At 45.9% G+C, this 25,379-nt stretch overlaps 1 protein-coding gene across 3 annotated transcripts in view; it reads left to right on the forward strand.

The window, feature by feature from the left end:
* LOC146201376 (GATOR2 complex protein MIOS-like) overlaps positions 1 to 25,379 on the forward strand; it is a 264,250-nt gene that overhangs the window by 82,695 nt on the left and 156,176 nt on the right. For all 3 annotated transcript variants that reach the window (XM_084595804.1, XM_084595805.1, XM_084595806.1), the window contains 6 exons: positions 2,457 to 2,515; positions 13,766 to 13,853; positions 15,425 to 15,526; positions 18,981 to 19,072; positions 21,338 to 21,379; positions 21,872 to 21,927. In XM_084595804.1, the coding sequence (XP_084451930.1) occupies positions 2,457 to 2,515; positions 13,766 to 13,853; positions 15,425 to 15,526; positions 18,981 to 19,072; positions 21,338 to 21,379; positions 21,872 to 21,927 (439 nt within the window). The remainder of the gene's footprint in view (positions 1 to 2,456; positions 2,516 to 13,765; positions 13,854 to 15,424; positions 15,527 to 18,980; positions 19,073 to 21,337; positions 21,380 to 21,871; positions 21,928 to 25,379) is intronic.

A 25,379-nucleotide genomic window follows, 5' to 3' on the forward strand; every position in this document is an offset into this window, starting at 1 on the left:
CACAGATCAAGTAATTTGTTATCAGTGCATTTATCAGGGCCAGTTTCGGTTTCGATCTCTCCGGACACGAGCGCGCGATGACGTCAAAGATACGAGAATGCCACACGAGCGCCCCCTGCTGGCAAGGTTGGTGATCGCGTAAACACAAAATCTGATGACGCATTCGGGTCGCGTTTTTCGTCTGCTTGCTGTCGCACGTGCACGAAAATATCGTCGTCGAGCAGCGCTTCAGCGTAGCATAATTGTTACTGCGACGTTGTTTCGCCCAATAGCGTGGATGTTGCTAACATTGCCGGGCACTTTAATCCCGACCCGCTCGCCTGCGACTCAAGCGACGAAGCAGGAATCAGCAGCAGCCACGAAAGCTTGGTGGGTTGACGCGCAGGAAATGTCAACTGGTAGGAATGTTGAACAAAGGTACCGTAAAGATGCTGCTTTATCAGTCCGGTTGGCCAACGCTGTTCTAAAAAAATGTTTTAGTAATGACGCGATCAGCCACCGTAACCCTTAAGCTCTCCCGATGGCTCCCGTGCTCACGCGCTGATTGGTCCCGACGCGGCAGGCCTGCGTGCCACCGTCTAAGCATGTGGCGCCATCTGGCGCAGTCAAGGCAATCTGGGTGCGTAAAGCCGTGGCCGCCGCGATCGGCTCCCAAGTCATAGCTGCCTCAGCATCCGCTATCGGTAATCTAGCTATCGCAGATCGCTGTTCATTCGCTTACATAGCTATTTATAGAAAGGACTATCAGTCACAATTAAATTGCGAGGATTATTCGGCCAATACGGAGGTCCTGTAGAAATAATTACAGTGATACAAGCGAACTTTTTTTTTTCCGACAGCTGCTGCCCGGTGCGACGCACCTGATGTCAGCTAGCTCCGCTGCTGAAGGCGTCGCGCAAAGCAAGAAATTATTTTAAGAGATGGGCTTGCCAGTAAAGCGGCGCTAAACTCCGGAGTTTTTTACAGCGTTAGCTCGTTCCGAAGCGCCTTTCGCTGGCGCTTTGATGTGAAACCAGCTAGGGCTAGCGACGTCTATAGGCGGGGAGCGGCGCAGTATGTTCCTGGCGCGCCATCGACAGGCACCGTTCCCGTAAGCCCTACACTTGTGCAGGCATGCTGTTGGGGCCTGAGTTTAGCAGGCAGTCTCCATACGTACACCGGTGAGGTAATTGTAACATGCGCCAACGTAGAAGCCATCGAGTAAAGCGAGCAGAAGCGGAGTTCTTTTTCTGGGCACGGCCGGAAGCGGCGGCGGCGCTGTTCGAGTCCGGCCATGTGTCGTCACTGCTCTTTGCTTTGCCGACTCCACGTCAGAGTTATTTGATGACGTCATGTTGTTTACCTATGTACATGTTTTCGTCACAGAGATGTCGATGCCAATGGGTTTTGAAAAACGGAGTACTTGCCTGGCTTGTTTTTAAAGTCAAATTAAAATATCTTCGCGGAAACGTGCGAGGTTGGGATTGCTTGGGGAGCATCTCTGTATAACCAAGAAAGCAATCGTATTCCTTCCGACACTTCAAAAAATGGTGTCTATACTCCTTTAACTGCTTACCTGCTAACACTGAAATTAACCAGTAAGTATGCAGGACACAAAGACAGAGAAGTAAAGAGGCTTAAAAACAAAATATCCAGAAGGATTGGAAAAGAAGCAGAGTGTAGAGCTGTCTTGGAATCGGAAGAGGCAGATCAGGAAGGAATTGTTCTACACACACTGAAGACCTCCTTATTGAAGCTAGACCAGGGTAATAATAGAGTGGAATGTTGAGCAAGTTGGTCGAACATCTTGCAAAAAGGCAGCAGAGCAGGCAACAAGACAGAAGAAGCACACATAGACACAAGGACAATGCTGCCTCGGAGCATTGCCTTTGTATCTTTGTGTGCTTCTTCTGTCTCTGCTGCCTTTTTGTAAGAATGAGTAGATCAGGGTGTATTAGGACAAGCAGCTACAACAACAAAAATAAGGATTTAACCAAGAAGATGACACATGTGCAGTGTGTGGTAAATTTGAAGGAACGAGTGTCGTTTTATCCATCCGATATTGATGCAGGCACTCACCCTCCCTGACACCCAATGGAAAATTGGTGGCTGAAAAGTCGAAAGGGGACATAAGGCTTTAAATGAAGAACATAGTAACTGAAATGAAAAAAAAAAAAAAAAAAAAAGTGCAGTACCAGTTTGTATAATCCTTGAGATATTTTGGGAACAAACAAGCTGAGTATTGTGGCAGCTGTTTCAAAGGTGGCACTCCTATATCCCATTCATACATCCATGTTGGCTTGCATCAACCTTAGCCTCCTGTGGGTAGCATCGCTTCCTGCTGCCAGGCTTTGCGATTTTAGAGGAAATGCTGCAGAGGTGGCTGAAGCCAGGTGCAGTGTCATGCATTGAAATGGGTTTCCACACTGCAAGCAAGAGGCTGCACAGACTGATGATTTGTGTTCCTGCCATTGCAGTGCCCAAGCAGTCACGCCGGTGTAACATGGTGGCATGGAATCCTGTCAATTATAACATTGTAAGTCTCTGCTGCCTTTTCATTTTGTGTCTAGGATAAGGTAAAAAAATAAATAAAGGTATTGAATTTAAAGCTAGAATTTTCTAGCACAGATGCAAGAACATTGTTAAATTTTTGTAGTGGCTCTTATTTGGTTACAATGGTTGGGCCAGCCCACCGGCACTTTCTGATGGTACTAATCTGGGCGCAATTTTTACTTTTTTTTTTTTTTTATTTGTTTGCAACAGTGTCGCTAGGGTCACCCGCACACGGTGCGAAGGCACGACTCCCCCCCCCCCCCCCCCGAAACCATTTTTAAGCACTGAATTGCAACTTCCTTTCTGCCTACTCTGTCCTCATGGATTGCTTTTAAGCTTTTAAGTTAGGTTCGCTGTGCACCCAACCATGCAGTGTGAGTGAAGTGGCTTCTTTTCAACACCTAGACGCAGCAATCATGCCCCACGATTGATAATTCAGCAAAACATCACACCAAAAGCACATATTTCCGAAGAAGGCAGAAACCCTAGTTTGTGTAAGTTGCAAGGAAATTCACTGAGCAATAGGCATTTGATTGCCCAATACAAGACCATAAGAAAAAAGGGGCCTCATGAGCTACGCAATGTGTAGACATTAAGCCTGTGCAATCACTGTAGCCGTATAACAAGAATGTCAAGTGGTGAATGCTACAATGACTATAACAGAGTAGCAATGCTATTTCGTATGCATATTTAGAGACTGTCAAAAAGAATCAGCGAAGAAAATGTGAGAACCAGTATAAAGAGCGCCTTTCTGTGTCCTCCTTGGGCTAGTGCTTCTTTTGCTGGTTACACGAATTAGCATTAGCAATAAGTTTCTATAGTGCAATAAACAACTGCAATTATGCCGGTAATATTTATTCAGAGTGAAGGAATTGTGAACACAAATAATGTCAGACTATGCACGTGAAATATCCGAAAGAAATGTCCGGAATCACAGGCAAGTTCGTTCTTAGTGAGCCAAATGAAGCTGGGCAGAGGCTAGTAGAGTTTTGTCAAGAAAACAACCTACTCATTTGAACAGCGCAAGAGGCGTCTGTACACATGGACTTCACCGGAAGGTCTTTACAGGAATCAGATTGATTATATTATTTGCCGGCAGAGATGGAGAAGCGCTATACAAGCAGTAAAAATAAGGCCTGGGGCCGATTGTGGCACCGATCATCAGCTTCTTGTTGCCAAATTTAAGCTTCAATTGAGGAAAACGCAGAAAACTTTCAGATATGATCTGGATCAAATTCCATCAGAATATGCTGTGGAAGTGAGGAATCGATTTCAAGAATTAGATCTAGAAGACAGAGAGTCCGAAGAGATGTGGACTGATGTTCGTGATGTAATACAAGAAGTTGCTACTAAGGTAGTTCCAAAGCAAAAGAAATGCAAGAAAGCAAACTGGTTACCTGAAGAGGCTTTGCTGAGGAAAGGAGGATGGCAAAAGTTATGGGGGAAAGAGAAAGATACAAGGTTCTCAATGCGGATTTTCAGAAAATAGCAAGGAGAGATAAGAATCTCTTCCTGAACATACAGTGCCAAGCAGTTGAGGACAACAGCCAACTGAGGAACACAAGAGCTCTGTATAAGACAATCAAAGATATCAAAGGAAGCTTCTGTGCTAAGCTTGGCGTCATAAAGGACGAACGAGGCAGGGACCTCACTGAAGCCTCAGAGATAAAGAAGAGGTGGCAGGAATACACAGCAGAACTCTACAAGAAGGACCCGGATGTGCAAACCCAACATAAGACAGTTGTGATTACTGACCTCGAGCCGGGCATACTGAAGAGTGAAGTTGAATGGGCCTTAGCCAGCCTTGCTGAGAACGAAGCTAGCAGAATTGATGGCATTCCAGCTGAGTTGCTTCAAAACCTCAACCATGACGCTGTTAACGTTCTGTACACATTATGTCAGCAAATTTGGACAACCCTGCAGTGGCCACAGAATTGGAGGAGGTCAGTTTACATCCCCATTCCATAGAAAGGCAGTGCCAAAGATTGTTCCAACTACTGCACGATCGCGCTTATTTCGCATGCTAGCAAGGTGATGTTGAAAATCCTCCAAGGTAGGCTGCAGCAGTATGTGGATCGGGAGCTTCCGAACGTGCAAGCTGGGTTTCGCAAGGGCAGAGGAACTAGAGACCAGATTGCCAACCTTTGCTAGATCATGGAAAAAGCAAGAGAGTTCCAGAAATCCATCTACTTCTGCTTTATTGATTATGCAAAAGCGTTTGACTGCGTAGATCACAGCAGATTGTGGCAAGCTCTCTAAGAGATGGGAGTTCCAATTCACCTCAGGAACCTGTATGAAGGGCAAGAGGCCACAGTCAGAACTGGGCATGGTCTTACGATTGAGAAAGGGCATGGTTTCCGATTGAGAAAGGAGTGAGACAAGGCTGCATACTGTCGCCCTGCCTATTTAACCTATATGCTGAGTGCATCATGAGGACGAGTCTTCAGCTGGAGTGAAGATTGCTGGAAAACGTATCAACAACCTTAGATATGCGGATGATACCACTTTAATGGCAGAAAGTGAAGTGGAACTCAAGAGTCTTCTGATGCACGTACAAGAAGCGAGTGAGAAGTTTGAACTTAAACTGAACATTAAAAAGACAAAGATCGTGGCGTCTTGCCCTATCAAGTCCTGGAGCATCAAGGGACAAGAAGTGGAAGCTGTGACAGATTTTCTCTTCTTAGGCTCCAAGATTACCCCGGGAGGGGACTGCAGCCATGAAATTAGGAGACGCCTGCTTCTGGGAAAGAGAGCGATGGTTAGCCTTGACCGCCTAGTAAAGAGCAGAGACATTAGTCTGCCAACCAAGATCCGTATAATTCGTGCTATCTTTCCAGTTGTGATGTATGGATGCAAGAGTTGGACTGTGAAGAAGGCTGACCGCCGAAGAATCCGCCTTTTGCGGGAGGATGTGGCGCCGTCATGCGGGAGCGGGCGAGAAACACATTGGATGGCAGTGTAGCAGACAACGCGAAAGCGCACCATACGAAATGGCCGCGCCAACGCAGGTAGAAAGCGAAAGCCCCCCATTTTTTGGCCTCGGGGCAGAAAGTAGTGACAGTGATTACAGCATATCATGTTCACGCAGTATGGGGGAATGTTACAGCATTTTCACAATCCACTCATAACGCACGCATATACTATCTTCGTATTATAAGAGCATGTAGCGCGGGCTGTGTTCGACGTGACAGAATGAGACGCTCTCAGCGTGCAGGTTTTCGGCAGACAGGAGAGCGTGGAGGCAGAGAGGGATCTCAAAGGGCAAAGCAGCCAGGGATTTGTTGATGCTGCAGAGCTAGGTGGAATCGTCTCCTGTGACTTACGAGCGGCGCATATGTGCGGGGTGTCTTGAGTTACCGAGCACAATGCGGTCACCGCTGCGCCGGCATAGTACAATGGGCGTCGCTTCCTCCTTGCGTCTACAAGCGTGCAGCTATAGGATTTCATCTACGAATCTCGACAGAGAGGCACTTATACACACCCCCTGAAAAGGGCATTGTCCCGGCCGGAATGCACACCTGCAGGAAACGCGTGGCATTTTTCTGGCAACGGATAATTCAGCGCTGTAGCCGGTTTCTGCCCCCAGGAGTCAGAACGAATGTGGTCGCAGTGGTGAAAAGGTTCTCAGTGCACAGAGAACGGTCATTCTATTGTGAAAGGATCCACAACCTTTCGGCCTCCGTCGCGATTTCTGCGGAATCAATGACTTGATGACACATGTGCATCTCCTGCATATCGGATGCGCATCTCGGTCAGGAACCAACGCTGTTCTACGTCCAGAGCCATCCACTCTGCAAGTGAACGAGCATGAACCCTCCGGGAGACTCATTTGTGCCGGGCGGTTTCCTTGCCGTTGCAAACGGTTGGACGAAGACGACGATTATCAAGCTCCCTAACGAAGTGCATCTGATTGCGTACACCGAAGGAACACAATCCGAATGCTTTGGCGTGCACGAAGGCGAGCCTTTAAGTTAAAAAAAATACTGTGTGTCGTGCAAGAGTGTCAAGTGTGTCATATGCTCCGAGCGGCAAAAACACAGATACTACAGGTATGTATGCATCTAAAGGAAATATGCATGATGAAAAGTATGTACTAGAGTTTGCACCCAGCCTGTAATGCACCAGTGATAGCTGCAATGAGGATTTCTTCGGTGCGTGTTTGCTTAAGTTGCACTGGGGCCTGATGGCGATGTATTTTGTCGTTTCTTTTCTTTATGTGCGAAAGGGCTAAGTAGCTTAGATATCACAGGCGGCTGTGTGCGCTAGGCCATAATATTTAGCATGTTTTATCGTGACTGCCACCTGACTAACAAGGAAAAAAAATACGGCATTTTGATGCACTGCCGTTCGCGAGCATGACCAGCTCAACCACTTGGCTCGCTAACGGCGGTGCATCACAACAAACGCCCTATTTTTTTTTTCTTTTAGTCAGGTGGCAGTCGCGATAAAACATGCTAAATATTATGGTCTATCGCACACAGCCACCTGTGATATCTGCGCTACCCGGTCCCTTCGCACATAAAGAAAACAAACGACAAAATACATCGCCATCAGAAGCACCGAACAAATGCTCATTGCGGCTATCACTGGTGGGTTACAGGCTTGGTGCAAACTCCGGTAGATACTTTTCATTCATGCACATTTCCTTTAGATGCATACATACTTGTAATGAAGTGTTTTTCGCACAGTCGAGAGTACGCAGTCGGTTGCTAAGGTCGGCCATTCACATCTTGATACTTGGTGGCCCTAATTCAAGCTTCACGTTGTCGTTGGTCGCAGCTCGCCGAAGGAAACTTGAAAAACCGCGTCTTGCATCCCGGCACGCCTAGAGAGTGGCAACCGTACGCGGCAGATGTGGTTGGCATTGCTTTGCCAAGCCTGTGACGGTCACCGTGCCACCCGGTGCCGCCAGACCCTGTGTACTGGCTGCGCCGAGAAACTCCATCGACGCTGTCCAATGTGTTTTCATCGGTCGCCGATACGATATCGCGCATGCGCAGAAAACTTGCGCAAAAGACGGATTGACGCGTTTGAATTGTGGTGCTGGCGGAGACTCTTGAGAGTTCCTTGGACGGCCAGGAGATCAAATCGGTCGATATTGTCGACCATATAAACCCTTACTGCTCATTGGAGGGTCAAATTCTAAAGTTGAAGCTCAGCTACTTTGGTCATCTGATGAGAAGAAGGAGTCGCTGGAGAAAGATTTGATGTTGGGAAAGGTTGAGGGTCGCCGGAGAAGGGGTAGGCAGCGAACGCGATGGTTAGATGACATCCTCGAGGCGCTGCAGATGAAGTTATGTGATGTTAGGAAGATAGTGAGAGACCGGAAAGCGTGGCGTGACATGGTCCATAGGGCCACGAAGAGTCGGACACGACTGAACGGCTGAACTGAACTGATGTACGTGAAGGTGCCTCTGATATGTTGCAACCGAAAATCATTGTCATGCTGCAGCTAATGGCCTGAGTGTTCGGCTAAATTGATTAGTACCAACAGGGCGGTGGTTGTAAGCGAGGTTGCGTAGTGGGAGTTCACAGAGAAACACTCTTTCAGCTTGCGCTGTAAACGAACCCGTTCCTCAAAACTTTCAGTGCCACGCGTTATAGCCAGGTCCCAGGCAGAGCCTTTCTCATGCCTTTTACTTTGTCTACATTTAACTTTTCTGCTCTCCTACAAAAGGTGATTTCCGCATCCAGACTGCAAAGTTACCAATGGGCATTGATGCCATACCAGCAGAAAATAATAAGCGCAAAACAGCCTTTTGGAGCTGTGAGACCGTGGGCGTCTCCAGGCTATTTTTTAACGCTTTTAGTTGCGTTTTTCATTTTAACATGTCTTTTCCTTTCTCATAGAAAAAAAGGTAAGAACTGCACAATGTGCTACGTGACCACGCTTGGATACATTCACTCTCAGTTCCCCTGGCCTTGCTAAAGGTGCCCTCCTTTTCAGAGAAGGAACGCTATAGCAGACAACGGACCAGGAAGAGGAGGACACACACATATGTGCTCACAAACAACTTTATTTTGGAAAACAGCCAATCCGTGCCTTATTTACACACAAAGACTAAAAGTGCGCATGCGCACAGCGCATTTTTAGTCTTTGTGTGTATATACGGCACGGATCGGCTGTTTTCCAAAATAAAGTTGTTAGCGCATATGTGTGTGTCCTCCGCTTCCTGGTCCGTCGTCTACTATAGCGTTCCTTCTCTGACAATGAATAACCAACTCACCCAGCAACATGCCCTCCTTTTCATTATTATTTTTTTCTAGTCAGCGCGTTACCGGTATCACTCAAAAGGAAAGTCTATAAAGTGCATCCTACCAGTACTGACCTATGGGGCTGAATAAGGAGGTTAACAAAAGGGTTCTATTTCTCAGTGAATATAATCCGGCTGATGATGATGATGCGTAGTGATCAGACTTGCCATTCTACTGAGCAAAGGCATTCTTTGCCTTTCGGCATTTTGAAAGTGTGAGGTGGATATGTGGCTGGGCCGAGGAGTGAGAAGGGCATGGGAGATATACGAACAGGACAAAAGACTGCTGGATAGATACTGCCAGCGGTCCTCTCTTCGGAAAGGAAAGTCAACTGCACATACAGAAAAAGAGGCAATGTGGCAGCACAGCCGCTGGCGAGTGTCTACGGATGTCCTGTCGTGCACGGTTTTCCGGCAGGTGTCTGGTTAATGCTGGTGCTTCCAGACTACACGCACGTACACAGGCCCCCTCAGCGACACCACTGTGCGCCTTTTCGCGTCTTTACACTATAATTCATTTCGCTCCCCCACCCTTTCCTCCCTCTCACGGCCCACCTGCACCCATCTGACGCGGACTGCACCTCACGCACCCCCCTCGCGATGCCACTGGTTTGCAAATTGCATTGAAATTGCAAAAAATTTGTCAAAGATTTGGGCAAAGTATCAACTCCGCAAGTTAATTATGAAATTTTGCACGAAATTGCACAACATAAATGTTCTGGTGATGAGCACCCTGTTCCTATCTGCCACTGGGAGAGAGAAATGTGGCAACAGTCTTGATGTGCGATTTTCCTTCCCACGTTTTTGGAAGTCCTTGCTCGTCAGCTGATGACTGATCAGTGGCGCCTTCCCAACCCCCTTTTGCGAGCATCCATGTGTTGGCTTTCTGTTCTGCTTTATTGTGTCAAGCCCTCCACCTTTCTCTAAAACTTCTGGACTTGAAATGACTTTTTCAGGCCAATTTCTTTATTTGTCAGAGTGAGTGACGTAAGTTTACAAAAAAAAGGGGGGGTGAAAAAGAATTGTTTGTGCTAAGGAAGCAGAAATCCTGGAATAGTTATTGATACTGTCACGGGATGATGACAGGGTCGGTGATACAAATGAAGAGTTTGTGAGTGCACTGAAGAAATTCTTTATTGGGCTAACTTGCGCCCGCAAAATTGCTAAGCGATTCGGCGGCAGCGAACGCAACACTCGTGCTTGGCGGTCGTCGAACAAACAATGCCTGTCGCATATGTCAATGCTCAATTTAAGGGCGGCTTAGAACCATCTAGATAATGTCACAAACTGTTACTAGCACAACCTGGAACATTGTAGAAACATATGTGAGTGGCCGAAGTCTTCGAAACAGATCTCGGCACATCTTGCGTGACAAAGAAACTGATAAAAGTGTGTCTCGTGACATCGAGCATTGACAAACAAAGAATGCAGAGTTGATATGGGTGCCAGAATCAGAGTGATAAGGCCGCATGCCGGCGGCTGCTAAAAAACAACAAATACAGTTTTGAAGGTTTTGCAGCAATACGATGGTGTGATTCATCAGTGCTGCAAGAGTAAGGCATGATGCCTCTAGGAGGATACACACATCTGTGGATCAGTGAGGTACCTCCAGCTTCTGCTTTGTCACAAAATATTTTTCAACTGTAACTTTATCCCTCAAATTATTGAGCTTTTGACGGGCTTTTTGGGGGGGTTGTAATGGAAAAATTTAGTGTTGTCTTGCTAACAGAAGGCTATACAGATTGAGGAGTTTTCTGCACATAGTATGCTGTCATTGTGGGTGAACATCTTCCTTCCTTGGTTCTCTCAGGATTTGTTTAGCAGCTTCTGATGGTTCATTATTACAAGGGAGTTTGCAATTAGTTTATCCTCGCAATAATGCGCCACGGGGGGCTAGACGCTACAGTCGTCTAGCCCCATCGTGCAGCCCTGACAGACAGAGCTGCGACCTCCAACCCACGGTGCGAGATGTCGCTACTGCGGCGGGTTCGGGCCAGAGGTGGATGCTGGGATTCCCAAGCAAGGGAGTTGCAAGGCAACCTTGCGAAAAGTGGTTCTGTCGAAATGTCAGTGCTCTCCTGCAGAAGCAGAGAAGCACAGCAGAGTGCTCCCTCGACGTGTGACTTTTAAAGGCATGATGAAAACAACAGCGCTACAGACTTGGACGGAGGTGAAGAACAAACAGGACGCGCTGACTCGCAACTGAAGTTTATTGAAAACACACAGTATAAATAACCCAGCCAAGCAGCACCAAGCCACACATTAAACAAAAACCAAATCATGATGACCCCACACACACACCACGTTCAAGAAACCCAACCTCATTATCTGTTAAAGCGATTGACGGTTCACTAACACATTTTTCACCCAATCGCATGATATGCCTTTCCTCAATGATTTCCAGGTTAATCTGTGCCGGATGGGCATCCAAAATACCAGTCTGTGTTAGAAAAGGATGGCAGCAATCACACCCCTTACAGTGCAACATTTGTGCAACAAGGCCTTGCAACATTTGTGGCAGTGCAGATATTTGTGTGCACTTTCTTAAATCGGTCAGGAGAGGAGGCTGTGTTGATCACAAGAAACCTTCCGAGTTTGGTTCATGGACTTTTCTCGGACAGCCATAATAACGCTCTTTTGTGGCGATAAATGAAAGCCTTGAGGTGCCAGGTACACTGACATGCTGAACAGTGCCTTCTGAAGTGTGGCCCAGAAACAAGCTCCAAACGTCATCCTCAAAGAAGACAATGCAAATTTCACGAAACGGGCGTCTTTTTAACCCAAATAAAAAAGGACTTTAATGAGGAAAAAGTATGGCAGCCTTTGTTATGTCCTTGCCAACGAACGGGGGTGATGCGGAGCTAATTTGGGCACTGACAAAAACTGGAAGCTCTCGTAAATATTAGGTCCAATTTTGTGAAAGGAGGTTTCCTCAGGGCCCAAGAGGGATTCTTCTATAGCTGCATCAGAAACAGCAGAATCGGGGAAACCCCACCTGACTTATGTCCATTATGCATAGTCTCTCAGAACATCATTAAATGAGCATGGGTGATGTTGCCTGCTTGGGCGAGCTCAAAGCTTTCTTGTTTGTTGAGCAGGCTGAGGTAGATTTTGGAGAGAAAATTGTGATCGTGGTTTGGTAAAACTTTATTTCCCACAGTAGGGGTCCTGATGGACATTCGACTAGGCGCCAGATGTAGAGGGCAGCTCCCACATTGGCACAGAGAGCCCGAAGCTCTCCACCGCCGCGCAGGCCTCCTGGACAGCCTGAAGCTGATTGTGTAGGGAAGCACTTTTTAGCACTTTCTCCCAATGTTCCTTGTTCTTGGCGTAGGCGTCGCTCTATGCACAACCACACAGCATATGGTTCAAGTCTACACGTTCACTGCACCATTCACGCACATGTTGTCCGTCGTAGTCTGGGTCGATATGCTTCATGCACCAGGGGTTTGGGTGTGAGTTCATTTGGAGCAAGCGTAACATGACCGACTGAATGCGGGTTAATTTCTTTTCCGGGAGGGGAAATGCTCGTCTGCCTAGATAAAAGTGCTTAGTGAGCTCGTTGTGCGTGAATAATTTATCTCTGTACTCGATCTGTGGAGTAGCGGGGAAGACAGGAGGGACGCGGTCGATGAGTCCTCGCGCCGCCTACTGGACAATATCTTGTGGTTATAGTGAGCGAATTGTTCTGAGGAAATTGTGTGAAGAATTCTCTGCCATTTATAGTGTACATTGAAGGTCAGTCCATGTCAAAGACTTATCCATCTTTTATGTGTTCTATTACCCTGTTAACCCTTTGACTATCGAATATTCAAAAAAAAATTCACCCCCAGTGTCAAATTTTTTTAAACACTATGCGTTTAAAAAAATTGACAAAAAGTTGGCTGTGGTTTAGCTCTGGTTAACCCTAGTTGAATTGCGAAAGCAACGGCTGCATGGCTAAGCTTGTGGTTTAGCTCTGTTAGTTTAGCTCTATTGTATAGACAAGATAAACTGTTGAAGTAATGACTAGGCTTTTATTCTTTATACCAATGATGACGCTGCGATGATCAGTGAAGTAGTGGGACTTGGTTTCCACTCTGCTGACAACGTGCTCTGTATCTTCCAAGGCTCTGTGTAAAACCAAGTCTAAACTGCTACCGCAATCTGTGGTGGTTTGAGGTGGTGCTGGCTCAACTCGAGTAGAAACCGCTCCTCTGCAGCTTGAACGAAGGCGGAGTTCTTGTCTTTATTAAAGTCCCCCATCACGACAACCAACTTCTTCTCAGTTCGGCTAGGCATTCCCAGAATGTTCAACGCAGTTTCAACGCTGGCCTGGGGAGGTATATACATCCTGGTTACTACGACCCCCGTCTAGCACAGTTTTACATAGCAACGGCGGCGCCATCTGTTGGAGAGCGTTCTCGGCGCTTTAGTTGGTAGTCATAAATACGGTTATTGCATATAAATATAAGCTCCGCCTTTAAGGTTATGACGCTATCTACTAGCCCACATATAAAGCCCCGCTTTAACCAAGCCGTATGAATGTGGGCCTATACGGGTGACGTGAATACCAGGCGTGCCATGTGAGACCCAAGAGGGCATCTCCTGCCACGGTTTCAATGCGCCTGCCATTTGTGGCTACGGCATACGAGCACACGCGACGAGCCGAGCTGGCTGGCATAGTGTTGTTTTCACAACAAAAGCGTGACAGATACTGCGTCTTTTCTTTCCTGTGAACCGTCACCTCCTCTCCGCGGCGCCAACTGCGGTGCCATCTAGCGAAGCTCGGCTAAGTAGTTGTTAAACGCGGCTGTTCAAGGTCATTCGTGGCTGTGGCCACGGCGTATGTGATGAGCTGAAATCTGGCGTAATGTTGCTTTCGCAACAAAAACAGTCAAAGGGCTAAACCGCAACTGCACCAATTGTTGATCGCAGAGAACCTTGGGTGCAGCATTGCTTTTATCTGCTGGCGTGCATGTCTGTTTCTGTCCCCATAGCTGGCAGCCTGCCTGGACAAGCACAAGGGGGACTACTCGATTCACATCTGGGACGTCCAGAATGTGGGCAGCCGGTCATTCGAGCAGGGTGAGTTGCGTGTGGGATATGTGAACGGGCCAATGAAACCCCACGCTTCAGCAAGGGTTGATTGAGAGTGCGTGGCTTGATGAATGCTCAAATGCATGCACACGCAGCAGTTGTCTTCTCCTGTGTCAACATTCTGTGCAGTCACTGCTTCTTAGTTATGTGCATTCTGTTGTATGTGCTTTCCCACAGTGCTGATAAGGGTCAAAGATGTTAACCTTGCAGCTGGACTACTGACTAGCTCACAGCTCTTGGTTTTTTTTTTTTTAATGTGATAGCAACAGCAACTTCATCAGCAAGAAAATGTAGCAACGGTCGCATAATACTCAGAACCAGAGATGACAACTAAGCATTACAATCTATTGTGTTCATGTCACCACCTCTAGACACACGTACACATACCTTCAAGGACCTTTTGTACTTTTTGTCACTCTTTAGCTAGTGACACTCGGGAAGCACAGAGTTGACCGTACTCTTCTGGAGTGCACGAGCAGTATGATGCAGAGCAAATTACGTCGCATCCTAATGAGGTGCTTTGTTAAGGACAATGCGCTTATGTTTGTGCAGTTAGCATCATTACTTTGATGCTACGCTGGAGTTCAATTATTATCAGGAAACGCGTCTTACAATTTCACTTCTCTGCACGGCACCTTTTGAGTGCCTGATCCATCCTCGCATGCCAGACTTCACGTCACTGGTGTGCTCATGCGTGCTCCCTTAAGGGATGTGCCTTCTTGGACTCACTGCACTGTCAAGGCAAACACCAGCATGGCATTGCTGGTGTTTTTGTCTGTAGTGGGCGAGTCTAACTGCAGCCCATGCACACTGCTTCCAGAAACTCGCCAACAAACTAGGCCTATTCAGTGACCAGAAATTTGTGCATCAAAGCATGATGGGCACACAGTTATCATGCCCATTGAGAACACTCTCAAAATTTTCTGCTCGAGTTTGGTTCAGCTGCGACCAAGGATTCTCACATTGCTAAAGAGAAAGGTGTCATTTTTGCAGTCACTGCAAACTGCAGTGACTGCAAAACTGTGGGCAAACTGCAGTGACTGTGGGCAGATTTGTTCATGTTGTGTGGGGCTGTCTTTTTTTTTTTCTTTTTGTGTAGTGTTACAGTGTCGTTCACATGTGTTGCTTCTCTGGCAGTTCTCTTTTTGTAAACAATGCACCAGTAGGCCATGCTTTTTTGACCATATTTAAAAGAACCTCGGTGATACGAATCTGATGCGAAAATTTAAAGTGATACGAAAAAATTGGTATCATCAAAACGAACGAAAATAAGTATGCAGAAGCATAGGAAAGGCAGTCGCACATATCTTTTTACGTCTGGGAAGGTTTATTATGGTCACGCGGTCACAGCTCGCCACTCGCGGCGAACACAGCGGGCTGTCGAGTCAACGTCGGTGACGTGCGGGCCGCGTGCCTCCGCGAACTTCTCGCTGCACGTACAGCACAACAAGAGACGGCGATGTGCCAGCCGCGTGGCGCCGCAGACTGCTCGCTATGGGTACCCCTTAGAATGCAATTTGTTGCACTCTGTACATCTCGGCTATCACCCCTACGTGCAGGCTACTCTGACTCGACCCAGTCACTGGGCTGGTTCTGCCAGTCACCGATGACCTTCGTCTCTGGCATGAACAACAAGCAGCTGAGGATATACGACACAAGAGGTGAGTAGAGTAGAGGCAGCAAATTGTAAAGGAATTGATGAGCAATTGCAGTGGGTGTACTCGCAAGGATTGGGCTTGTAGCCTCAAGCCTTCACATTATTTATTTCCTTCATGCGTCCATATTGTAGACGTTGTGCATTCCTGCTTCCTCGAGTCGTGTGATTGGTGGAAACCGGTTCTGGCGTTTCCACCAATCAGATGACTCGAGGGAGATAGCGACGGAAACTCTGGTCCCCTTAGATTCATTGACAATTTGACAGGGCCAGCAATGCCTTCAAGCAACCGGTGTCAGTGATTTATTGAGGGTAACATGCAAAGCCTCCCATGAAAAGGGTGCTGCAGTGTAGCACTACTCGACACACCTCTGAGAGCAGATCTTGTAATTAGAGATGGAGCATTCAACAGTACAGCTGCCCAAGCGCACTTTGTGCAGTGTGGTGAAAGCATCGCCTGTCCCGTTCGTCTTTCTGTGTGTTCTGTCTAATATTTAGCGCTGTTTTTCCTTTGGTTAAACACAATGTCAGACCAACTAGCCCAGCAAGAGATACTGTTGACTGTGCCTCCTTAACATACAGAAGGGAGGGGCAAAAGCAAAAGATTTACTAAAGCAAAAGTGAATAGGAACGGGTGTGTTGGTTAGGCATCGTTACTCAAAAAGCATAGCACAATGACGAGACAGGGCAAGCGCTAACTTTCAGCAGAGGGTTTATTGCAGAAAAGACCATATATACCCTTCGTGATCAGCAGGGAAGGCAAGGGAAAAAGCGAATAAGTTGCTATCGAACAGCCACGTGCTACGCCAAAAAAATCAAGCTCTTTCATTGACAATTCCACAGACACCTTACTGACACATTTATCCTCTGCCCAAGCTATCTCCAGTGCTTCCATTATCTCCCTTGTCAGCTCGTTGCGGTGTCCACACAAGATGATTGTCTTATCAAACAGGGGATGGCAAGGTGGTTCTGGGTCACTTCTTTTACAATGCGCAGCCAGGTGGCTGTCTGCTGCAATTCTACCAACTTTTTTATTGTGCTCTAAAAGCTGCACGTTTAAACATCTGCTGGTTTGGCCATTGTAGTGCTTTCCACATGAAAGTGGAATTTTGTAAACAACTCCCCTCCTGCAGGGCACTTTGGTTTCCATGTTCGCATAGGACAGCTCTTCCTGCACAAACTCGAAAGCTTTTTTGGCGCTGTAAAGAGGACTCGTTGGTTGTTCATATTGATTAAAGGAGTGTGCTAACTTGACAAAAGGCAGGCGGAATCAAAAATTACACGACACGAGACGCAAAGTGCTTTGTGTTTCGTGTCCTGTGATTTTTTTTCCGTTTGTTTTGTCAAGTTAGTGCACTCTGTTAATTAATGTAAAGAGGACCTTGATGCCAGAACGTTTCCCCACCTTCCTTAGGTTATGAGAAACCAGGTAGGGAATGACAGCTGCTTTTTCTATCTTCCTTCTTTCCTCCTCCTTTCTCATCTCTTCCGCAATTTTCTTTCTTTTTCATTTTCTTTTCATTGGGTCATGTATTGCACCTGTCTTGAGGGATTTGTTTTTAGCTTGATGCGACAATGCTCTTTTTGAGTGGCTAGATGATCTTGGGATTTTAAATATTTTCCATTATGTTGACGACTTCTTAATTGTTTTAGACAAATCTGATTTTACTGACCATATTGTCTTGCCTGTTTTAGACTCTTAATGCATGCTTCCGGCCGCTTACATTTACCTGTGAATTGCCCGCACAGGACAGCATTGGGTTTTTAGATTTGCGATTGCGTTTTGGCCATGATCACCCAAGTTGGTTGTATGAGCCTAGAGCCAACAAGCCTCCCTTGCTGTATAGCTCTGTACACTCAAAGTTGGTGAAGAGAAGCATTATCCTTTCTTTTTTGTCTAACGTTCTCTGCAAGTCATGTGATCATGCCATGGATGAAAGTATCAGTATGCAGGTGGCGCATTTCCATGCGGCGGGCTACCCTAAACATGTTATTGTCTCAGTCGCTGAAAGCCTGCATCGCAGAAAGAAAATTGTGTCACGCATGAATGATGAGCAGCGAGTGGAAGAGATGAGAAAGAAAAAGTAGCTGTCATTCTCTACCTGCATAAGATTTGTTATAACCTAAGGAAGGTAGGGCAACATTCTGGCATCAAGGTCCTCTTTACAGCGCAAAAAAAATCTTGAGTTTGTGCAGGAAGAGCTGTTCTATGCGAACACGGAAACCAGAGTGCCCTGCAGGAGGGGGGTGTTTACAAAATTCCACTTTCATGTGGAAAGCACTACGTTGGCCAAACCGGCAGATGTTCAAAGGTGCGTCTTGTAGAGCACAATAAAAAAGCTGGTAACATTGCCACCTTGCCATTCCCTGTTTCATCAGACGATCATCTTGTGTGGACATCGCAACGAGCTGACAAGGGAGATAGTGGAAGCACTGGAGATAGCTCGGGCAGGGGATAAATAAGGCGTCTGTGGCATTGTCAAGGAAAGAGCTTGATTTTTTGGCGTAGCACATGGCTATTTGATAGCAACTTATTCCTCCCCCTCCCATGCTGATCCCAAAGGGTCCTCTCTGCCTTCTGCTGAAAGTTAGCGCTTGTCCTGTTGTTCCTTTGCTATGCTTTTTGAGCAGGGCTGCTAAGTGAATGCTCAAAGGAGTTCTCCTTCACTGAGGGTGCAACCAAGAATCTCTTGATTTGGAGAATGAAACAGTGGTTGAGATTATCAAGCTGCTGGGTGTCACTTGCCCTACTGTATTGTCTTGCTTGTTAACAATGAACCACTGCATACCATTTTGTGGAGTCAGGCTCTACTTCCAGTTTTTGCTCGTTTTTTCCTCAACTTTTTATCCCCATGCACATTTGTACTGGATTTTGGTGCATCCTCGAACTTTATTTATTTCAAATGCAATTACATAATGCACTTCAGGAAGAAGGCTTTACTTAAAGCCACTGCTTCTCTATACATAAATATTGAAATGTCTTCATCATTACGTTCTGTGTTGCTTTACCTATCGAAAGGTGTCCTTCTGTGCTGATGCTTTTCAGCTGCCAGGTGCTTGTTTCTCTGCTGCGGTAGATGCTACTTGGTATTGTGCAAAAAAAAAAAATAATAACTGCTTGGAATTCTTGCTTGGACAGTTGGATGTAGTGGATATACTGCCTGTTCGCTCTGCACACTCACTGAGCCGGCACTTTTAGTGGTTTCATACCAGCCCTTGGAAAAAAGAATTTATGCATTTTATAAAAGAGGAGAGGAGGAGGATTAGGTTTAACAAATGAGAGTTCCTAGATTGTGATTGCACTTTCTATTTTTTTGCATATGGTGCAAATTTACCAGAAACCAGCTCAAGGCTGATTTTTCTGTCGTGTGCAGCTAGTTCCAGCTGTCTAGCAGGCTACTCAGTGCATAATTCTGGTGATGGTAGTTGGTCTTGAGTGAAAGCGTGCCCTTGTGGTGCAGACCCCTCGCGGTCGTGTGTGGCCAGCACCAAGGCGACCAATGGGCTGAGCGTGGACCCCTTCTTCGAGCACCGAATTGCCTCTTTCTACATGGTCAGTGCTATTCTTCACTGCCACCAGAATATCACCACAGGGGGAAATTTATTCACCATTTGGCCACAGTGGGCTTGTTTGCATTTGGTTACGATATTCAGCTCGTTAATTTGAACTTGACTGGACCGGGAGAAAATTTGCAATTATCGAATGGCCTCAAAAAAAGACTGAAAAGAACCAATTGCATTATGGCAAATTTATTTGATAAAGAGCTGGCTGGGCAGTGGTCTTTTTAGATGAGAACAGCTCGACAGTGTCTGTTTTTCACATTTCCACCCACGCATGCACACTGTTGGGAAGGGCACAGTGAGATGCGGCAGTGCCCTGTGTCACCTGTGAGGGTGCTTCACCGCATTATGCACTTAACGAGCACACGGAGCAGGGGAAGAACCCGAGACACAACTGCGGCCACCCAAAACGCGTTGTGCCACTATGATCAGGGAACTATGGAAACAGACGGGACAGGAAGGACATGTTCCAATATGAATCAGCCAGCTGGCTGATGCACTGCAAGCTACCATAAATGGCATGAAGGTCGTAAAGGTGAAACTATTCTCATAGACGCTGTTCGTTTACTTGTCCTCAGTGTGCGGCATTTCGCCGCAGTATTGGCCTTTACACAAGCTAATGGCCTTGCAGGCACACATACTTGGCAGCTGTCAACTTGACACCCTCATCTTAAATATTTGTGCCTACAATTTTTGTTGAACAATCTGGTTGTGTCACATGAACATATATTGCATTCATCTGTCCTAATGTGCTGGCAGCTCCCTCTCTGTGATAATTTTATTAATGCTTGCTAATGGCCACAAGTTTTCAGATTCTTGCCAAGAAAGACATGGGGTTTTTGGGCTGTTAAAGCTTTACAAGTAAGCCGTGTTTGGAATAACAAAAATGAATTGCGCATATAGCCAAATATTATTATATAGGTTAAAATTTGAATACAGGTAGCTCGAATATAAAAAAGGAGATTTTTCACAGAACACAACCATGCAGAAAATACATTTTTTTGCACACTAAAATTGTATTTGTCATCATCGTCATGATCCCTGCTCTTTAGGCCCCTCAGGCATTGCATAAAGGAATAGCATGGCACCAGTGTAGCTTATTGAAAGTTCGCACTATTGTAGTTTGGCTTAGTACTAAAATGTTTTCTTCTGCTGAATCACATTTCTATACTTTCTCACTGTTGCCCAGAGGTTCTCATTTAAAATGATCTCATTGGGGCAGAGGGATGTGTTACTAATTTCTAGCTATAGTGAAGGAGGCCAAATCAAGCTGAAATACGTTGTCGGCAGCAGCACAGAGGGACGGCTAAGTGCACCTATCAAAAGTGAACAACTGAAAGGTGAAAAATTTACAGTTAAGGCCATCGCAAAGGGGCCAGCATGGGTCCTAATAAAAAGAAGAAACACCTTCACGAGTTAGCTGCCATCATGCTGGTAGCACTGATGTGTTGATAGGGATACAACTTTAATCTGTTCAAAACTGCATCTTTTCAACCTAGATGTAAAAACATAAAAAAAATAACAAGTCGTCTGTTGCTTCTACCTTGATGAGGCGGCCTGCCTTCATGTCTGTCTCAGAAATAAGGCTGAAACAAATAAAAAACCCTATTTAGTCTGATGACGAAAAATATGCTCAAATGGTTCACAGTTTCTCATATGTATTCACACACCCCTTTCATTACTGTCTATGCATTTGCTGTTGTCAAAATTTTGTGCAATACGAGGTTTGTTTAAAACATGTTTCCCAGGCAAAGTAACCAAACAGTGGAAATGTTTGCCGCGCATAACAGAAGAGAATGTCATCAAGGAACCTTGTAGCCCTGCCTTCGTCCTGTCTAGATTTCTGTGGGAGGAGACAGAAAGGGTGTATACTGCAGATATCCTAGTAGTGTGAGCGTTGCATGTCCATTTTGGACAGTTTTGATCTTGAACCTTTGTGAGAGCATCACTTGCCAAGATGAGCTTTTTAAAACAAAAAGTCAGATGCTTTGATTGCTGGATTTGGGTGGCTGTCCCAGAGAGTAGCAATGGCAAAGTGATAGCATTAGAGTTCCCGTTGAGACAATTCCCTTTTAGCCCCAACCGAGGAACCATAGAGGCCAGGTCGCAAATGGGCCCACATGAAAAATCTACCTCAGCCACTAATGGGTGTTGGGTGACATGTTGGCAAGCACACAAACCAAGTGCAGCTGCGAACTTGAATGCTACTGCTTTTTGTCTGAAGGAGTCACCTCATGGTTTCTTTTGCTGATTTCAGAACCAGCTTGTCTTATGGGACACCCGGAACTTTGAGAAGCCTGTATCCTTCTTCCCTGCTTTCTTTTCATGCTTCATTGTGGGATTGTTCAATCAGGAAAGTGCACTTCTGATGGTTGTCAGCTAGAGGCTTGGGAGTAGTGCAACTTTTGTGTCAAATTGAGTGTTTTAATTGTTCTGCAAAGCGCACAGTTCAGTTGAGAGGCCACTAGTGGACAACACAAGTGAATTGCCACAACTCGTACAGTTGTCGCGGCTGCAATAAAGATGTAACGAGGGGACTACGCATTACTAGGTGCAAGCAAGAAAGTTGTCAACAGAATTGCTGATGTGGAAGTGAGACCTAACAGCACTAACTCCCAGCATATGTCCGTGTACTCCAACAGAGGAAAGCATTTGGTTTAGTATTTATATTCTAGACATAGCAAAAAGCGGACTCAGTTCGTATTGGATTCTTGAAATGTTTGCATACCCATATTGCGAATTACCGGTTTGAGTACTGAAGAGCCGTATGTCCTTAGCACGATGCTCCCAGGTAACAACTCAGACAGAAAACAGCCACATTGTCAAAATTGCCTGGTCACCAACAAGGTGAGAGCTTTCCAGATGTTTGACTTGGGCTAGGATGCAGGTCAATACAGTTGCAGTAAGCTGAGATTGGTGTGTGAAAGGCCTCTTTTTGTGTGTGGTGAAAGGAATTGTGTGTGCCATTTGGTTGTGCAGAGCTGTTGTGAGAACATCTACCAAGAAATGTTCTCAAGTATGCACCAAACTTATACGCTAATAATTTGATCTCTGTGTATAACTGCGTGATTATAGTACAAAGTGTTATAGTACACAGTCAGAACTGGGCATGGTATTACTGATTGGTTTCCGATTGAGAAAGGAGTGAGACAAGGCTGCATACTGTCGCCCTGCCTATTTAACCTATATGCTGAGTGCATCATGAGGAAGGCCAGTCTGGACGAGTCTTCAGCTGGAGTGAAGATGGCTGGAAAACGTATCAACAATCTTAGATATGTGGATGATACCACTTTAATGGCAGAAAATGAAGAGGAACTCAAGAGACTTCTGATGCGCGTGCAAGAAGAGAGTGAGAAGTTTGGGCTTAAACTGAGCATTAAAAAGAGAAAGATTATGGCGTCTTGCCCTATCAAGTCCTGGAGCATCAAAGGACGAGAAGTGGAAGCTGTGACAGATTTTCTCTTCTTGGGCTCCAAGATTACCCCGGAAGGAGACTGCAGCCATGAAATTAGGAGACGCCTGCTTCTGGGAAAGAGAGCCATGGCTAGCCTTGACCGCCTAGTAAAGAGAAGAGAAATTAGACTGGCAACCAAGGTCCGTATAACTCAGGCTATAGTCTTTCCAGTTGTGATGTATGGATGCGAGAGTTGGACTGTGAAGAAGGCTGACCACCGAAGAATTGACGCATTTGAATTGTGGTGCTGGCGGAGACTCTTGAGAGTTCCTTGGACTGCCAGATCAAATCAGTCTATATTGTTGACCATAAACCCTGACTGCTCATTGGAAAGTCAAATTCAAGTTACTTTGGTCATCTGATGACAAGAGAGGAGTCACTGGAGAAAGATTTGATGTTGGGAAAGGTTGAGGGTCACAGGAGAAGGGGTAGGCAGCGAACGCAGTGGTTAGATGGCATCCTCGAGGCGCTGCAGATGACGTTATGTGATGTTAGGAAGATAGTGAGAGACCGGAAAGCGTGGCGTGATATGGTCCATAGGGTCACGAAGAGTCAGACACGACTGAGCGACTGAACTGAACGGAACCGTTGTTTATGTGTAGGCTTGTATAAATATTAGACCCAGATTTTTTATTTTTTTATTTTTCACTGGCTCAATCACACCCATCAAATGGAATGAATGTCGCCAAAAATTCTTTTTTTGGGTAATGCTGATAAGATGAATATTTTTATGTTTATTTGCATCATCATCACCATCATCACCTGGGCTATACCCACTGCAGGTCAAAAACCTCTCTCATGTGCCACAAATTAACCCCGTCCTGTGCTAGCTGCATCCAATTGACCCCTGCGAACTTCTTAATCTCATCCGCCCACCTAACTTTTTGCCGCCCCCTTCTAAGCTTTCCTTCCCTTGGAATCCAATTTGTTACCCTAAGCGACCATCGGTTATCCGCTCTTCGCACTACATGTCCTGCCCATGTCCATTTCTTCTTCTTAATTTCCACTAGAATGTCGGTAACTTGAGTTATTTCTCTGACCCACTCTGCACGCTTCCTATCTCTTAATGTTACCCCTACCATTTTTCGTTCCATAGCCCTCTGGGTTGTCCTCAACTTAAGTAGAACTCTCTTGGTTAGCCTCGTACAGGCAAGATGCAACTGTTGTATACTTTCCTCTTGAGCGATACCGGTAAGCTGCTAGTCATAATCTGCGAGTGCTTGCCAAATGCGCTCCATCCCAATCTTATTCTTCTTGTTATTTCCTTTTCATGGTCCGGATTTGCGGGTACTACCTGTCCTAAGTAGACATATTCGCCTACTACTTCCAGTATTTCGCTACCTAATGTAAACTGCTGTTCCTTCCCGAGGCTGTTGAACATTAGCTTAGTCTTCTGCATATTGATTTTCAAGCCTACCTTTCTACTTTTCCTGTCTAGGTCACCAACCATTATTTGCAGTTCATCCCCCGAGTTACTTAGCAAGGCAATGTCATCAGCAAATCGCAGATTACTGAGGTATTCTCCATCTACCCTCATCCCTAACTGCTCCCATTCCAAGTCTCTGAATACTTCCTCTAAGCAAGCTGTGAATAGTACTGGGGTGATCGTGTCTGCTTGCCTAACACCTTTTTTTATGGGAATTTTGTTACTTTCTTCACGCAAAACTCTGGTTGCTGTGCAGCCACTATATATATCTTCCAGCACTTTCACGTACGGCTCGTCTACCCCCTGATTTCGCAATGCCTGCATCACCGCCGAGGTTTCAACCGAGTCAAATGCTTTTTCGTAATCAATGAATGCTATGTATAACAAAATAACGGCTTGAGGGGCTAGTTGGTGCTGCATCTTATTCAGAAACGTGGCGCAACAAACACAAACACAACACACGCGCTGTATAAGGGCTGGTTATATTTCGAGCATTTTCTATCACCTAATTGAAGGTATGGATATTTATTTATTTATTTATTTATTTATTTATTTATTTATTTATTTATTTATTTATTTCAATACCCTCAAGGCCCGATGGCATTACAGAGGGGAGTGGGTTATATTACAAAACTATAACATAAAAAACAGCAACAAAATACATGTCAACATATTGTCACGAAGACAGGGATTTATGAGTCGTTGGTTGGTGTCGTTGGTTCGCGGAGGGGTGTGCGACATTGAGAGGACAAACACCCAGCATCTCCACCAAAACTGTCACGAAGACAGGGATTTATGAGAATCGGCAACAGGGGCAGATACACACAGTCAAGACAGAGGTTCCCGGGAAATGGTAACACGAAGACACAAGCTCAAGAGTCCACAGTCCTAGCTAGCCGAAGCGCGCGAGAGTCTCCAACTTCTTCGTCGTTCAAGCGCTACCTCGAACCGTCAGGTGGCAATATAAATGACGCTCCCGAGAAAGAAAAAAAAAAGAGAGAGAGAGAGAGGTTACATAAAAGGAATAAGCAATTAAACATTCTGAGTACACACCCACACATGAGAAGGAACAACACATAAAGCGGTAACCGCATGAGGCGACAACCCCTAGCGATCCGTCGCGCGACGCCGCCGCCAACGCCTGTCGTTGTCGCTGGTGCATACCACACGGAGCGACGGCGCTCAGCGACAGAAGCGCGTTTTCAGCGTTGCTCTGTTACCGCTGCCTCGTCATTCGGTCAAGGGGAATGCAATCACGCTATATCCCATTTTCAACACTAAACAGCATGAAGTACGATAAAACACTGATGAAATTTCTTGTAACGCATCGTATTTTAAAGGGTCACAGGGCAGCGGTGCGTTACTATACACTGCGATGCCGACTTGCATTGCAAGCAGCGACTTTCTCCTGCTCCTTTC

Source organism: Amblyomma maculatum, chromosome 2 (assembly GCF_055883805.1).
Source record: "Amblyomma maculatum isolate TAMU_Amacu chromosome 2, ASM5588380v1, whole genome shotgun sequence".
NCBI lineage: Eukaryota > Metazoa > Arthropoda > Arachnida > Ixodida > Ixodidae > Amblyomma > Amblyomma maculatum.